The sequence below is a fragment of the Protopterus annectens genome, chromosome 13.part0, assembly GCF_019279795.1.
Source record: "Protopterus annectens isolate FY-2018-M chromosome 13.part0, PAN1.0, whole genome shotgun sequence".
In the NCBI taxonomy this organism is placed as follows: Eukaryota; Metazoa; Chordata; order Ceratodontiformes; family Protopteridae; genus Protopterus; species Protopterus annectens.
The window spans coordinates 321,017,507-321,034,223 of record NC_056747.1 but is presented as its reverse complement, the minus strand read 5'-3'; the positions used below and the strand labels follow the sequence as shown (position 1 = coordinate 321,034,223).

General features: G+C 37.3%; 1 protein-coding gene across 2 annotated transcripts in view; it reads right to left on the bottom strand.

Annotated features, from left to right (window-relative positions):
• The window catches only part of SEMA6B (semaphorin 6B), a 1,264,941-nt gene that overhangs the window by 117,126 nt on the left and 1,131,098 nt on the right, over positions 1-16,717 (bottom strand). For both annotated transcript variants that reach the window (XM_044053908.1, XM_044053909.1), the window contains exon 13: positions 11,086-11,235. In XM_044053908.1, the coding sequence (XP_043909843.1) occupies positions 11,086-11,235 (150 nt within the window). The remainder of the gene's footprint in view (positions 1-11,085; positions 11,236-16,717) is intronic.

The window sequence follows — 16,717 nt, the reverse complement described above, 5'->3', positions numbered from 1 at the left end:
GGCAGGACACAATGTATAACAATCTGGCCCCAGAGAAAACGGACACAAAGTAGAAATGTTTAGGGGTATTTACCGAACAGAAGCACACATACTACTGAATTATATGGAAAAGGTATACTCTCTAGATGGAACAAATTTAAATGTTTTCATTAAAATGGATGATGCCAGAATATCAATAAGAATGACAGCCAAGTCAATAAACCAAATACCACAACTGTACTTGTGAAATAAAAATGTACCCAAGAGGCAAATAGTTTTAAAGTAGGGGAGAAATATCAGTGTCAGCATCAGATCAGTCATTGGTCCTCACACAGAATCAAAACAGCTATGGGAAAAATGGCCAACCAATGGGGCTTCACTGATGAACAAATCAAAAATGATGATTTGCTGCTGCTGTGACCCTCCCATGAAATAAGATATACAATGTGCATTCATATATGTATCTGTGTATACTTCTGCGTGAAACTGGATATACTTTTGCGCACACATTTTACTGTGCTTTTCCTTGGTGTGTCCAACTAAACCAAAATCAGCAGCCTAAACAACATGAGAAATGTACAAAAAGACAGAAAGGGAATGTAACTTTGAATTTATTTGCATAAGAACAGTACACAGCTGCATATTCATCCAGATGACTGTTCACATAGGTGGATGCACGACCACATGGCCATTCGATATTTTACACTTTCCTCCATTTTTATTTAAAACTTAGAAAATAAATTAAGTAATGCATTTAAAACTGAATGACTGATCACAGCAAATGTAATACATTTAAATAGAATTGCTATATCTTGGTGCATTCCTTAAAACAGATTTAGTGTTCTATGTCAGAATAATTTATGGTCACAGGACACATTTTTATAAAATTTGGTTGATGAAGTGACCATTTCCACTGTCTAAAACACAGCAATCATCATAGGTCTGCAAGCTCATTCTGTGTGAGGCCCTCTTTATGTGTTCTGAATAGCATCACTGGGTTTCCATTTGTGTTGATGTCATAGCCGATATCATCACCCCATTGGATGACATTGCCTCTCTGCTGCTTTCTTCATTCTGGAAATCTCTGACATCACAGAAATGCTGCAGTGCTTGTGGAATGGAAGTGGCCATTACTCAGTGCTGGTCTCATATGTGTAAGCCCACTATATGTCATCCAGTCATACACTGTAGCCACAGCTGGCTTCCTGTCATCCACCTTTCTACAGGCATGGCTTCAGTGACCTATCAGTCTTGTGCTATGTTCTTGAATATCCATCCTCCTTGGAGTATGGATATGGTCAATCATCCTTTTGTGGCTAGGCCTTTGGTCTTCTCTCATTCTTTGGTTTGGAGCAAGTCATTTCTTCTTCCATGAGAAAAAAGCTAATCACCTAGCCTGTACGTAAAGCTCAACCATCCTGCATTAAATATCAGGCCTTTAGGTAAATGAGTACTATTAACTTTGGGGGCCTTCCACATGCTCTATGCTGTCCTAAAATAAGGTTACTATTAAATGTTGTTGGAATGTTTAAGTGCCATGAATAACAAGACAATGCTGGAGGACAAAGATTTTGTTACAGTAACCAAGACTTATTTTAAAAAGTCAGGGAGAATTTGCACTGGAAGATTCTGTTACAGTAACTTACTAGGAGGGAAGGAAGGTAAGTTGTACTGAATAATTTTGGTACAGTAATTACTTTGGAAGGAAGACTGCAGTGGAAGAAGATTTTGTTATAATAACTAAGATGGAGGAAAGACTGTACTCAAAGAAGATTTTGTTATAGTAACTAATATGGAGGAAAGACTGTACTCAAAGAAGATTTTGTTAGCTAACTAAAAGTGAGACAGAAGGAAGGCTGTGATGGAAAAAGATTTTGTTACAGGAGAAAAGACTGTACTCAAAGAAGATTTCATTACGGTAAACGGGTTACAAGGATGGCTGTAAGGGAAGAAGATTTTTTTGACAGTTAGTGGGTTTAAGGCCATGAGCTGTTAACAGGCCACTTCATGTAGTGCAGAGTTTGATTTCTTGATCCTTCACTTCTCGTGTGTGTGACCTTGGGCAAGTCACTTAACCAGATAGTGCCCCTTTAGAGCAATTGGAAATTTGTTGTAGGTTCCTTAACCATGAGGAAAATTTACTTTTTGGGGGGGCTGTAGAATAAGTATGATGCATGTTAAAGTGGGGTATATTGTGTAGATTTTGTTACAATGAGTTCCACAGGAGGAGTTTGTTCTATTTATGTACCTGTTATATAAGCAGAAGAGTTTTCCAAAGAGTGTAGGTATTTACTCGTGTAGATAAGGGAATAGACTGGTTAAGGGATTTTAGTGGTTGGAGGGTGAGGAAAAACAGATGGAAAAGAAGTTGTAAAGCAGGGCGAAGAGGTAAAACTGGGAAAAGACATTGTGGTAGGGGCCGAACTGATAAGCTGCTCAATGGAGAACATGACTTATGACAGAGGAGGGGGTTTGTGAGACATCCATAGATTTTTGTTGGGAAGTAGATATACGAATGCACACAGGACAGCGCAATAATAGGTTCTTAATATCGCACAGCAGGAAAAGTGTTTTGAGGAAGGTGAAGAAGACAGGAATGTGTGGCCAGTAATTTGTAGGCTGGACATGCAGAAGTTAGATGAACAGGTTATGAAAGAGGCTATAGAAATACACATAACTAAACCTAAGCCTTTTCATTTTACTCTTGTCAGACGCGAGTGTGCTTCCATCTGAGATAATGACACTCGTTATAAACTGGCCTTTTGGTTAAATGACTTTGATAAATCTCTACAATGTAATAAATCATTTTTTTTATTAAAAAGAAATATCTTTATTAAACTATTACTTATGACATAGGCAATCCTTTGTTTATATAAATGAAAACAAACCATAATAACAACTTTAGTTGCAAACATTATACGTCACTTATAAATATATCACTTATAATCTGTCTAGTCAGTGTCAGTCAAACATTACATAGCTCATTCAAATCCTGCCTTCTTTTAAATCTCATTCCTTGTCTGCATTGTTCCCACAACTTCCTTTTTTATGTAATTCACTCCTGCCTTTTTCTAAAGATCTCATTTACAATTGTTTTATCTTTGTTACTACATTCACTACTTCTAGTACAGTTGGCTTAGAATAACAAAATAAAAGGCGTAGAAACGAGCAAACCAAACCACTTTAATCAAGAAACTAGTAAGCGCTTTTATCTACTGTGAAGGCTGCCAGCCTAGCCAGATACAATTTTATAGATAATTCTATCATTTATAAACATTAATGCAAGGCACAGGCTTGTCTTAAATGGAAAAACTGCTGTTAGATGTGGAACTGCAAAAAAATGTCAATACAGTGCTCTCTACTGACCAAGTAAAAGCATGCTGTGACCCTTTGATCTAAAGTCGGCTCCAGCCCGTCTAGATGGAGAAATTCTTTCTATTGTTTTAACCAAAGTTAAACTGCTAGATTTAAACATGCAAATGTATTTTATTTCTCTGCTTCCTGACCAGCTGCAAGATAACTCAAGGAGATGTTAAGAATGTAAATGTAGTTTCTGTCAGCCTGGGAACCCAGGGAAGTGTGAAGAATGATGTAATGCATGGCCTGGGAACCCCAGGAAAGTGTGAAGAATGATGTAATGTGAATCAGAACTGCAATTTCAATTTAAACAGAGAGAACCAGAGAGGATTAAGCATTTTTGTCTTGACCATCCAACTCACAGCACTGTCTTGCTCATATCTAAGTTATCTTAGACTTGTGTTTTCTTTTAGAAACAGTTAGAAACTAGAAAGATTAGACTGTTTTTCTGTGATGTCAGAACTGTACTACTGAATTATTTTAAGTACTTCTCTGTGATCTCTAAACTCTTGACTAGCACTGTGTAGTAAGAAGTATTGTCTTGTGTTTTTATTTATTATTAAATATTTTAAAACCTTTCAACTGTGGCTGTTTTGTGTAGAGATAATTTAAGCTCTAGAATACATTGCATATTTATAGTGATTACTGTACCAAGTCATTCCAATAAGCCTTGACTGTTTAGTTATACTACCAACTGGATAATGATATTGCACAGTAATAATTGGGACACCCTTTTAAGGGCCTTTGAGTAGCTGATAAATATTAGCTGGGTGGTGGCAGGCAGTACTACCGTATAGTCTGGGTAATAGGGGCACAGCTGGAGAACGTTTGCCAGCCTTTCCCAGGAGTGTCTGTGTGGTTGTATAAACTCTTATCTCAAAGTGTGTGTGTGTCAGCTACTTGGGCAGAGACACGAAGCACTGGTTGGACAGAGAGGGTACTGGAGATTTTAGCTTGCCCAGCTACGCTGAGATCTTGACCCTATAGCTGTTTCGGTGGGGAGTCTTATTGGGGACCTAGAGAGCAAGGGAGCGACCAGCCCTGGACTGACTGTGAAATCTGTGTGCTCTTAAGGGAAACTGCACTTTTACTGTGTGTATTGGTTATCCTTTCCTTCATATATGAGATGCCCTCTCTGGTGTGTGTGGTGAGGATTGAGGCACCTTCATTGCTGGGCCAGGGCACGAGCGTCACATCTACATACAACTTTTTCAAACTCTACGGCTTTTATTTTACTTACAGTTTATTAGTGCATTTTTTACCTTTGGATTACAGTTGGCCTAGACTTTGATTTCCATTTTCTAGTTATTCCTGTTTTGGCAGCCATCATAATTAGACTCAGTAAAACATTATACTATGTCTAGGCAATTCTGATTCTGTATCATAACTCAAAAAAAACAATCTCCTTGTCGTACCAGTTTCATCACCCAGTATTTCTGATAGATTAGTCTGCAGGAAATTTTGTAAAGTCTGCCAACTCATTACATTCCCACAAAATTTCTTCCCAGTTCCCTCTTTCTAACCCATCACACCTCCACATTTGCTATCTTTTTGAGGAAAATTATTTTGACTCTATTTGGGGTATAAAAATACTCACGTAAACACTTCCAAGCAAAAATCCTAAATCTTCTAAATCTTGTTGCATATTTGGGAGACATGCACATATCCCCCATTGTTTCTTTGTGAATTGCTTATCTAATCTCTCTTCCCAAGCCTTTCTAACCTTCTCTGATTAATTTTTACAGTTATCCTGCAACATTTTATTTGCTCTACTTATTCCTTTTTTAACAGCAGCTTCTATTCTAGATGCTATTAAGAAATCTACCAGTACTGTTTTTTCTTTTGCTTAGGATTCCCCCATTTCTTTCTCTTTGCCTATACTCTGATATCGATCCTTGATAGGGGAGGCATTCTCTGGCCTGAAATTCTTGGCCTCTTCCCATTCTATTACCTTCCCCTCTCTAATTATTTGCTCTCAATACCTTAGTTCTTTTGGTAGTTTTCTCCAATAAATCCCAGCCCCCTTTTGCCTTTTGTTTGTATCCCTAATTGCAGTCATCCCTATTGTCATAATTTCCTTTCTCCATTCCTGTGATGGTTTAGTTCTTGAATATTTTCTGGTCCTTTATGAATATAACATGTATGGTTATTGTTATTCTCCTTAAGGATCTGCATCTCCTTGTTTCTTGAGCTGCTCCCTGTTTTGTCATCATCCTCACCTACTTTGAATTATATGTTTCTGCTTGTGCTATGTACAGCAGCCTTAACTGTGTAGCTCTGAAATACTCCTTCAAATGGCACCTATGTCTCTAATGGACACAGGCAATCTCTAAATGGCTGATCTCCTAGGCCCTTGCTTGTAAATGTTTCATTTCCCAAGCCCCTGCGTACACTTATCAAGGGCACCAAAACTTGTCAGAGATTTGGGATGCATGGCTAGGCTTAAAAAGGCCCTTGTGGTCGTTAGCCTGGAAAACACCAATGAACTTGAGTTATCCCAAACCACCTTGTTCTATTGGAAGAATCAGCTTATCCCACTTGACTTTTGCCGTATTCCCCTACCAGATAAAATCCTTCAGCTCTTTATTAATTGCAATCCACAACTTCTCCTCTGGTTGATAAAAATATGCCTGATCCATGTATAAAACTAAAGGGACTTAAAACATTTTAACTGATTGTATCTTGCTATCCATATGCATAAAACAGAGCTTCCAGTTTCTCAGATTTTTTATAATCTTTTGTTTAGTCTCTTCCCACATATCCTTAGCTGCCACACCAGAATCCTTTAAATCCATACTCCTAAGTATTTAATTTTATCATGTCCCCATAAATATGGGTACTGCTGAACCAATTTGTGTTGGTACATAATTTACAGCTACTGCCTTTATTTTAGCTTCATTAATTTTGTATCCTGAAAAGATTTGAAACTGTCTCAAAATGTTCCACAACACCAAAATGTCCTTTTTAATGTAATAAATCATTTTGATATAGGTTTAGTTGCTGCTATGAAACTATATGACAATATGTATGCTTTGGCACTCATTTCATTTAGTGTTAACGGACCTTCTTATCTTTCCACTGCCATTTATTTCATAACAAAATTGTACGTTGAGCAATTTCATAGCATAACATCCAAACATTCAGCTTCCCCAGAATGCCTGAAATTTTAAGACAGCCATTAGTTGTGTGGCTCTGCATTATACATACTATTCTGGTGTGGTACACAAATGCCACTTTGCAAATTATGTTAATACAGAAATAAAAACTCTGCATGCTTAGTGTATGCACAAACCATGCTATAAAATTCAGTTAGCTAATAATTACTTTGTATGCTTGTGTTATGGCAAAAAACATTTTGTAAAATATCATATAATGCTAACAATCCCCACATTTGTTTTTTTGTAAAATTAGTAAGCAGTTAAATTATGCAAAATATCTGGTCCAAGCTTTAAATAATTCTTTGGAAAAAAACTGCTTCTGTATTTCTCAAATAATTTGTTTTCCTTTATGTTAAAAGTATCTGCTTTCTGAGATATTCACCTGCACATAAGTCTTTCTGCCTATAATCAATAATTACTTCTGTGTTAAAAAAGGTTGTTAAATTACTTGAGTGCAGGAGAATTGTGTATAAAATGCTGCCTTGTGTAAACTGTTCCTGTGTATAAATCACACAAAATACTTGTCCCTTCATAAATTTGTTTGGTAATCAATCCCTTTATAAAAGGTCTTAAAAAAATCACTTGTGCACAAAAATCACTCTGTGTAACTCCTTTTCCAGAATACCTACTGATTACCCTCCTTTGTTACATGCAAGTCCTTCTTCAATGGCCATCATTTTTCATTCAAGCATTCCTTATGCAATCTCCTTCCTTCTTTATACTAGTAAGAGGTTTTCATTGTATTGTTGTTTGCTGATCTTCTCCTTTGACCAACATTTCACACAAGGCTATTGCAAATATGAGCTGGACTTATTGCAGCTTGTTGTATCTAACGACACAAAAACTGCATTCTAAATAACAAAATTCAAAGCGAGAGAGTGACATATAACTGTGTACATGGCGACACGCTCATCTGGATGTGTGGACACAGAGATGAATATGTGATTACATCAGTACACTACATCCTTATGTGCATAGCCAGTTAATGTTGCATGCATATTTCACTTCTTTCTAACTACAACCAGTCTGTATATTTAAAAATGCTAACAAGACAAAAAAAAAATAGAGAAAATGTGTTTCTAGGGTATCATTCACTGATCTGAAATAATATGCACAAAAACATCTACTTATCCAGTAAAATGTATGAAATATTGTAGTTTCTGCTACCACTGTGTATGAATTTGAAATCTCTGCAGAATGAATGAGAGCCAGTTCTCCCTGTAAGTATAAATGCATAAAAGATAATATATCGCTAATCACAGGTAAGCATATGCATTCAAAAGCAGCAATCAGTACTTTAGTGCCCATCTATATTTACCCAAGTTTTTGTACTTTTAAACATTTTTGTTGTGCACATTTCTGCTAGCATCTGTGTTTGTCGTAGATGTACATATCTCAGCACACCTCTGTGGAACCATTTTTATGTATAGTCATGCATTCATAGGATCTTTGGCATCCACCTAAGCTACCACCTTTGCAGATGAGACCTCAAAGTTAATGTCTCAGACAAAGGACAGCACCTCAAAAGTGCAGCCCCCTGCTACACTGCATTGCTAGTACTGGAAAATATGCTGCATTTACTGAATGTGTATATATTTTTGTGTATGCATATGCAATGGTATTGTTGCTTTGCAGAACGAGGTTTTCTGGTTTAGTTTTTAGCTATTGTGACTTCTGTGTATTTTTCTGTGTGTATTCTTGTTTCTCCCACATCCAAAAGATATGCAGTAGAGACTGGTGACTCTAAAATGTCTGTAGGTGAATGTGAAGTTGTGTGTGTACACAGAAGAAAGGCCTGTCAATTTGCTTCTGTAGTCTACTTACCTAGTAAACCCTGTGGATGGTGGCAGCTCTTCACGGGGTTGCTATAAGAGTAGGATTTAACTTCATAGTATTGTATAAAAGGATGACGTTTGCATATACTCACCTATACTTCACATACTTCTCTGTACTCATACAGCTTTGAATATCTGTATGTATATATACACATATACATATCAGTCATTTTATATGTAAATACGTGTAGATACGTATATATGACAAAGTGTGCATATTTATACAAATGGCATATCTGTTATACCTCTGCATGCCTCTTCATAACCATGCAGAGTATTTAAGAATATTTATGCATGTCTGTAACATGCCAACTCTCTCTGTCTAGGTCAACCTGCCTGTAGGTATCCTTACATGTTACAAGTGTACATCCATGTATGACACTGGGCCAGATTAACAAACTTACCAATCTCTTCTTATTGAATCCATGTGCTTCGCATTAATAATTAATGAGGCAATCAAGAGAACTTTGGGAAATGGCAGTATAAGCCATAGTAGCACAAGAAAGCTGCAACAACATAACTGATGCATTTGGCAATTGCCTCACACACAAACATGCATTGGTACATTGCATTTCACAGCAACACAAAGCTGATCTACAGGACTATCCGCCCTGTTATTTTGTATTGCAGAAACAGTTTTGTGAATCACATGGATGTCCAGTGATGGTCACTATGCTGCTCATTATTTCCTTTTAGTGGCCACAGAGTTTTGGACTGTAATAACCATATTAGCATTCACTTTAGTTGATGCTGTCTCTTGTGGGAAAGGATAACTTTTCTGGAATAAGAGTCAGTGGCTATGTAAAACTAAATTGTACACTTTCTACATGTACTGATGTGTGACTTCACTCATACTGCAGTATCTGTGTGTGGCAGCACTCATACTGCTGTACCTGTGTATGACAGCACTCATATTGCTGTATCTGTGTGTGACAGCACTTATATTGCTGTATCTGTGTATGTGTGCTCATCTGAATGGATGCCCACATTCTTGTGAGATTCTTTTTATATTAATATAGGTTCATAGGGTAGTACTAGGCTAATTGCCCTTGTGGGCCATTTTATACCTAGTTAATTACCCCATGTGAGAATCAAACCCTGCACCTTGTGTCTGTAAGGTAAACACCTTAACCATTATGCCAACCTCCTACCCACAAAGATGCAAAGGTTTCTAAAGATAACTAGATATCCATGCATATACAACATTGCATCCAGATAACTGTGGATCTCTTTGTGTTTCTCTGGTTCTTTACATAGCTGTATATAAACATATAGATATGTGGAAGTATGTACAGCTATGCAGCTGTGTGACCTAACCTATGCTTATTGATGTTTCTCTGACTATCCATACTCCCCATATGTTAAGGCATGTACATAGCCCTGAAGAAGTATGTCTGTGCTAACAGATACACATCTTTGTGTATACCTTTACAAGGATACTACTGGATGAAGTGGAAGTGTACGTGTACATCTGTATAGTTACTTGCCTGTGTGAAGGGTACCTGTGTGTTGCATATATACGGATGCCTCTTGTAAGTATGCATTTGTGTGCATGAGAGAGCATGTCTACTGCTGTGATTTCACACACACACACACACACACACACACACACACACACACACACACACACACACACACGTGCATATAAATCTTTCTCACTCTCTATACACACACACATATATATATATATATATATATATATATATATATATGTATATATATATAGATAGCTATATATTACATATACACACACACACACACACACACACACACACACACACACACACACACACACACACACACACATGCATTTGTATTTAAAAACACATCTGCACAAAGCATATACATCATATATAGGAAGTATGCTCATACTCAAGTTTCTGTCTGCAACTAAAATAGTACCTCTTCAAAAAATCCCAGTGCTTATGCCCTCAAATGGTCACATCAAATGAACTCCATCTCAATATCCACTTTTTCCACCATCTTTATTACTGCTCAGAAATATCACTTTAAAGTCCATCTCTCTCAGTGCACTCTACTATCTATTAACCCCTTGGTTCTTCTCACTTGCATGCATATGTGTTTGTATTTTTGCGTGAACGTGCATGTCATGTCTATACAAGATGTTTTATCTCTCTTTATATGTTAAATTTGTATTATTCACAACTTAACTGATAATATATTTACAATTGATATATTCTGAAATCGTATATATTATCTAAAATTTCCACAGTTTCTCTGTTTTCTAAATTTCCTTTTTTTTACTCTTTATGTACCTTTGTGATTTTGGTCACTTGGGCTGTGCCTGAAAATGGTCATATCTGATCAGTGCACTATCTTGGTTAACAAACACATTAAATAACATTTGTTTTGCAGTGCAGAGCTATATCTATAGTTATATATATTTATATGTATGTATGTATGTATATATATATATATATATATATATATATATATATATATATATATATATGTGTGTGTGTGTATCTGAGTACAGATACTTATCAGACTGTCTGCACCAATCAAGGTGTATGTACACTTCTGCCATACAGATATGTGTAACTTCAAATGTGTATGCCTGTTTACAGAGTGCATATGGGTGCCTTTGTATGTCCACAGACCACTGCACTATGTGAAAGGGAACATATGTGATATTCATCTACTTGTACATATTCATGCACCTTTCCTTATCCAGTTCAATTCAGACCTTTTAAGGAATTAAATAACAAACTGTTGAAACCTTGTGGATGACTTACCGGATCATAGTTTTAACTATCCAGGGACTATGCCCAAGAGAGGGCACAGCCTCATCCATTAGTGGGTGAGTCTTGACAAAATTCAGCATTTCATCTGGGAAACTACTGGAAGAGTTGTACTTCGTGCCAGTCCCAGCACATCCACCAGGGCTAAGGATAAAATAAAACAAAATGTTCAGATGCTGTTGAGTAGTTTTGTGCAAATGATTACTCACCAACTATGAGATGCAGCTAACAGTTTCATTAAAGTGCTGCTATTAGCACCAGATTGAGAGTCAGTCAGTCTTCCTGTGGAAGTATGAAATTAATAATGGCGAATCTCACAAATGCAAAAAAATAAAGTGAGATCAGAAAGTAAAAATTGCAGAACTCACTCTAAGGTTATTAACTAATTTTTTGCAGGGAGACTTCACCCTCTTGCACCTCTCACTGCTAGGAACTGTGCTCCTCCTACTTCTACTAATATATATATATATATATATATATATATATATATATATATATATATATACACTAACTCCAAGATCGCTGTACCCTGGAGCAAGAAGGTTCTAGCAACATTGTAAACAGCATATTTTCACAGTGAATTGTGCTTTCTGTCTGAATCTTCTGAGGTCTGCATTTGCATTCTTCACACTTTCAGCTGGAGCCTCGTCAAGTTATACATGATGTTTATCAAGTATCAGTCAACCACTATCAGTCACATGATGCTATCAATTACAAACAAAGGTCAAGGCTGGCATGCTGGCACTGAGGCAACCTGCCCATATACCAGCATTAAAGACTCTGGTTTTAAAAGGCAACCATGACTCAGATGGGGAACTGCTGCACAGCTATCTTTTCTAGGAGAGGTTTGACAGTCTAGCATCACATGACTGCTGATGTCATCAAAAGTCTGTGAAGACAGGATCAGTAGTCCAAGGTAGAATGGATGGGGTGTTACTGTAGAAGTAAGAAAGGAGTGTTCTCTCCAAAAATGATACTACGCATCAACTGAACTCAATCCAGTATTTAGAGAATTGATTTCATTTAGCTGCCTCAGTTAAACAATGGCAAGTGGGTGGCCACGGTGGTGCAGCGGTTAGTGTTGCCGCCTCACAGCAAGAGGTTCTCTGGTTCAATCCTCGGCTGGGGTGCCTTCTGTACGGAGTCTGCATGTCTTCCCTGTGGTCACGTGGGTTTCCTCCGGGTGCTCCGGTTTCCTCCCACATCCCAAAGACATGCTGTAGGTGGATTGGACACGCTAAATTGGCCCTAGGTGTGACTGTGTGCATGTGTGTGCTTTCTGTGGAAGGTTGGGCGCCGGGCTGGCAACTTGACACTGTAAAACTCCACTGCCAATCATGAGCGGACAGGTGATCCACTGTGGTGACCCCTAACCAGGAAAAGCTGAAAGAAGAAGAAGAAGTTAAACAATGGCAAGGCAGGACTTAATGTTATAGTGATTTAAAGGGTAAGAGGAGTGGATGGCTGGGGGACTAATAAAACATAAAAGCTAAGTATATTATGCAACAAATGCAGGCTGTCCATCTTCAATGTTTCTGTTTGAGTTCAAGTTCATCCTCTTGTATGGGATCCCTGTTTTACATAGGAGAAATGCCACATTGAGCAACACATCTACTGGTTAATAAAGGAATAGATGACAGTAGGGAACATGTGACATACACAACAGGACAGAACAAAGTGCATGTCAATTTATGAGACAGAGATACAAAGACACACATACATACACGCATGCATATACATATGCATATGTGAAAATACACAAATACACACAAGCAGATATACAGACAGAAACACGCATGCACAGGTAGGTAGAGATACCCATGTAAGCACACTGATGTCAACAGTGTGTCCTTCACATTGATACACACACACACACACACACACACACACACACACACACACACACACACACACACACACACACACACACACACACTAAACAGAATTCCCATGTAAGGATACAGTCATCCGGTATGTTATAAAGGTCAGCCAGCAATGAATTAAGCACATTAGCTAACAATCTGGAATTGCTGAATGCCACTTCAAGGGCTATACAGAAGGTATGCAACAACTGCTAGTCCCAAGTAAAACATTCATCAGAAGGGAGACATTTGACAGTGCACAACTAATTATTGTGTGATAAATGAATATATTCCATTTCATTCTACTGAAGGGATTATACAATATCATGGAAAATCAGCACCCACCATTCTGCCAATATTCAAATATCTGATAATCCTGTCTTGTTCTTTCACTTGTCAATTCTCAACCTTTTAAGAAATCTCCCAACTTAGGCAAATTTTCAAAAATCTTAGCAATGTTGCTGTTATACCATTTCAACGTTACCTACAATGTAGCACTTTGAGTTTTTCTGTGATCTGCCATATCACATCCACTGATGACTTTATCTGGTGTTCTAACAGGATCAGTCTTCTGTCAGTACTTTTTATCACACTACATGTTAATGCTATGTGGGATAACTGTTGTAGTCCTGATGTAGTGCAGTACACAAAGGACACAGTACTAGCAGTCTAATCTTGCACTCATTATTCATGTATGGCAATACCTTAAGCTGTTGTTTAGTGATAATCATTACTTTCTTAATGATTCTAAGACTAAAACTGTACTATCTGGTGGGATAATGGAAAAAAAAGGAGAGTTGAAAGTTTATTTCTAAAAGTACAAACAGAATCTGAAGTTTTACACAAGTCAGTATTGCGCTTTAAATACCTTGGTACACGCATACAGCAGCAGCATATGACATTTCCTGACCATGACATAAGTACTGAAAACTAATAGAAAGCTGTGCTTATTAATGGCCCACTAATGATGTGAATGCAAGTGGATGTCACTGCAGGTCACTAGCATTGCTTTGCTGGCCTGTACATGGATATCTCATGGGTGTGCAGGTCATAATGTATATAAATTACCTCATAACCCTCACAGGCATCTCACTTACTACTTATGACCTTAGAACCTTAACAAGTTAGTTTTGACAGTACCCAAAAACACATATGGGAGATGGGAATCATGTCTGCAGCTCTTAAGTGTCAAAACTCAGGAACTCTTTCCCTTCCAACCTCAGGGATGTTACTAACTAGTCTGCATACAGAAAAAAATGTCAAGCAGTATATTTTGGAAGATAACATTAGCCTCTACCTTGCATTAATAATAATAACAATAATAATAATAATAATAATAATAAAACTATATACAGTAAGAAACTAAGGCAGTGTACAACAAAGTAAGAACAAAGAGCATAAGTTAACAACATATCGATTATTGGTATGACGGACAAAGTATAATTGTAGACTACAGATGCTTTTAACATACAGAAGGTGCAAAAGGAAACAAAGCACATGATTATAACGGAAATGAACGAGAAGATGTACTAAGGGAAAGACACGAGTCTCATCAAGCAGACGGAATGTATTAATGATAAATCAGAGCTATTGTTAAGCACGCAAAACTGATAACCACATAACAGTAAAAACAAAAGGAAAGAGTGTCGTGCAGTTAGAAGAGGAGAAGACACGATCCGTCATGTGCATTGGTAAAGGTGGATGCAAAGGAAATTAAATATTATCAAGAAAGCATGGTCTTTCATGACATGCTAGTTCAATGACCTTTTAAACTGAGTAAACTACTCAACGTTCCTTAAATGTTTCAAAATGCTGTTCCATGTAGCAGGAACAATTTTGGAGAAAGCTTTTTCATAGAGGGCCAGCACTATACCTGATGGGGTAACTTTGAGGTCTGAATCAAGAATTATTGCGAAGAGGCATGCAATACCTCTCATGAAGAAGTTTAAAATGAGAGTGCCAAGATGAAAAGTGGTGGCGGTGGAGATGGAGAGAGTCACTTTGTTCTAGAGTTGGTACAATGGTGCAGTCTGTTGCTAGAAAGATGTATAAATCAGACAATTTTATTCTTAGTGGTTTGAAGTAGAGGTATTGTGTGAAGAGAGAGAGAGAGAGAGCTCTGACATGGAGAGCATGTTTATGTCTTAGAAGGAAAACATTTACAATTGGTTCATCTAGCTTCAAGGGAGAGTAAATTGGAAACCTTGTATGAGGCTTTCAAGTGTGCAGGGACTTCATTAGTTAGGGATTCTCTATGAGTATAAAAGGTGGGGTTTTGGATGAAAGTAAGTCCAGGATACATCTGTTATTTTGTAAAGGGCAGAAAGTTGTCAAGAGGGTCATAGATATTAGGGTTTGGTGTTTATGAGTTTTTGCAGACTGCCAAACAGCACTACTGTACTTTTTTGAGTGTTGACCATTAACTTATTGTTAGGGCAGTTCCAGACAGCTTTGAAGTCTTCTTAAAGGTTATTGATTAAAGTATTAAGTTTCTTCTTGGCTTTAGTGAAAACAATGTCATCTGTGCAAAATGTACTGTTGGTGTCAGGGATATGCCAGGTGAGACAATTTAAAAAGGTGGACAAGAGAAGAAGACCAAGAACTGACTCTTTAAGAAACCCTTTGTGAGTAGTTCCTGTTAATGAGAAATTGACAGAACATAGTGGACAGAAGGTGCGTTTGGACAGGTAATTTTGAAAACAGATGAGGACATCAACTGATAGCCCTACACCAAGAAAGCATATTAATTAGAAGGGGATGGTTAACTGTGTGGGTCATCATTTTTAGATTAAAGAATATAACACAAGTAACTTTTCTGAGCTCCATATTGCGCCAGATCTCATCAATAACTGATTAAATATCTGAACGAGTGTTGTACTTAGTTCAAATGTATTCTATGAAGTAGTAAACATTTAATCATGCATAAGTCTTATAAAATACATGTTTTATGAATTAACTAATACTCTATAAATTGTTCTGAACAATTGTTTGTGATGTTTTACCAAGGATGTCCTCTGTATAATGGCCTTTGGCTCAGCGGACTTACCAGATTATTAAACTGCTATAAATAAAAATTAAATCATGGCTTGTTTGGCAGTATTGTGTTGAGGCTAGCAGAACACATACAGAGGTTTGACTTCACAGGCAAAAACAGCCGAAGCCCTGACCAAACAGCACTGTTTAAAAGTTAAGCAACCAAATGTTAAAGGCTGAGGCCAAGGTGTCTAGTATGATATCCTGAAATATACAAACTCTAAACACCAGAACTCATACATATCAGCATAAATCCTGTTACCCCAAGTACATAAAAGCTCTACACATACGTATTTGATAAGACTGAGAATGCATGGAAAAAAATTATAAATAGAAATGTAATTTTTGCAAAGGGAAGGCACTTGCACTCCCTAGGTGAGGGAGGGTTAAAAACACCCACTTACTTGTACATTCCTATGCCAATTTCACCTCTGCTAGTACAAAAGTGATCATGATTAAACCAGATAAATAGTGACCATTCTTTTGCCAGGACTCATTGTCAGAAGAAGAGGAAAGTATGTGCTTTCAAGCCTTTACACATCACTGCAAAAAAGTGAATGAATAGCTGCTGAGGATACAGCAACTTGAGCAAAAATCAGATTGAGAAACTTAAACTTAAGACTGAGCAGAGATCAAGCAAATTAAGGTGAACTGAGGCCAACATCCAATGTCAACATTCACAAAGGATTTCTAAATAGATGTCAAGGAAGAGGTTGTACCTGCAAAATAAA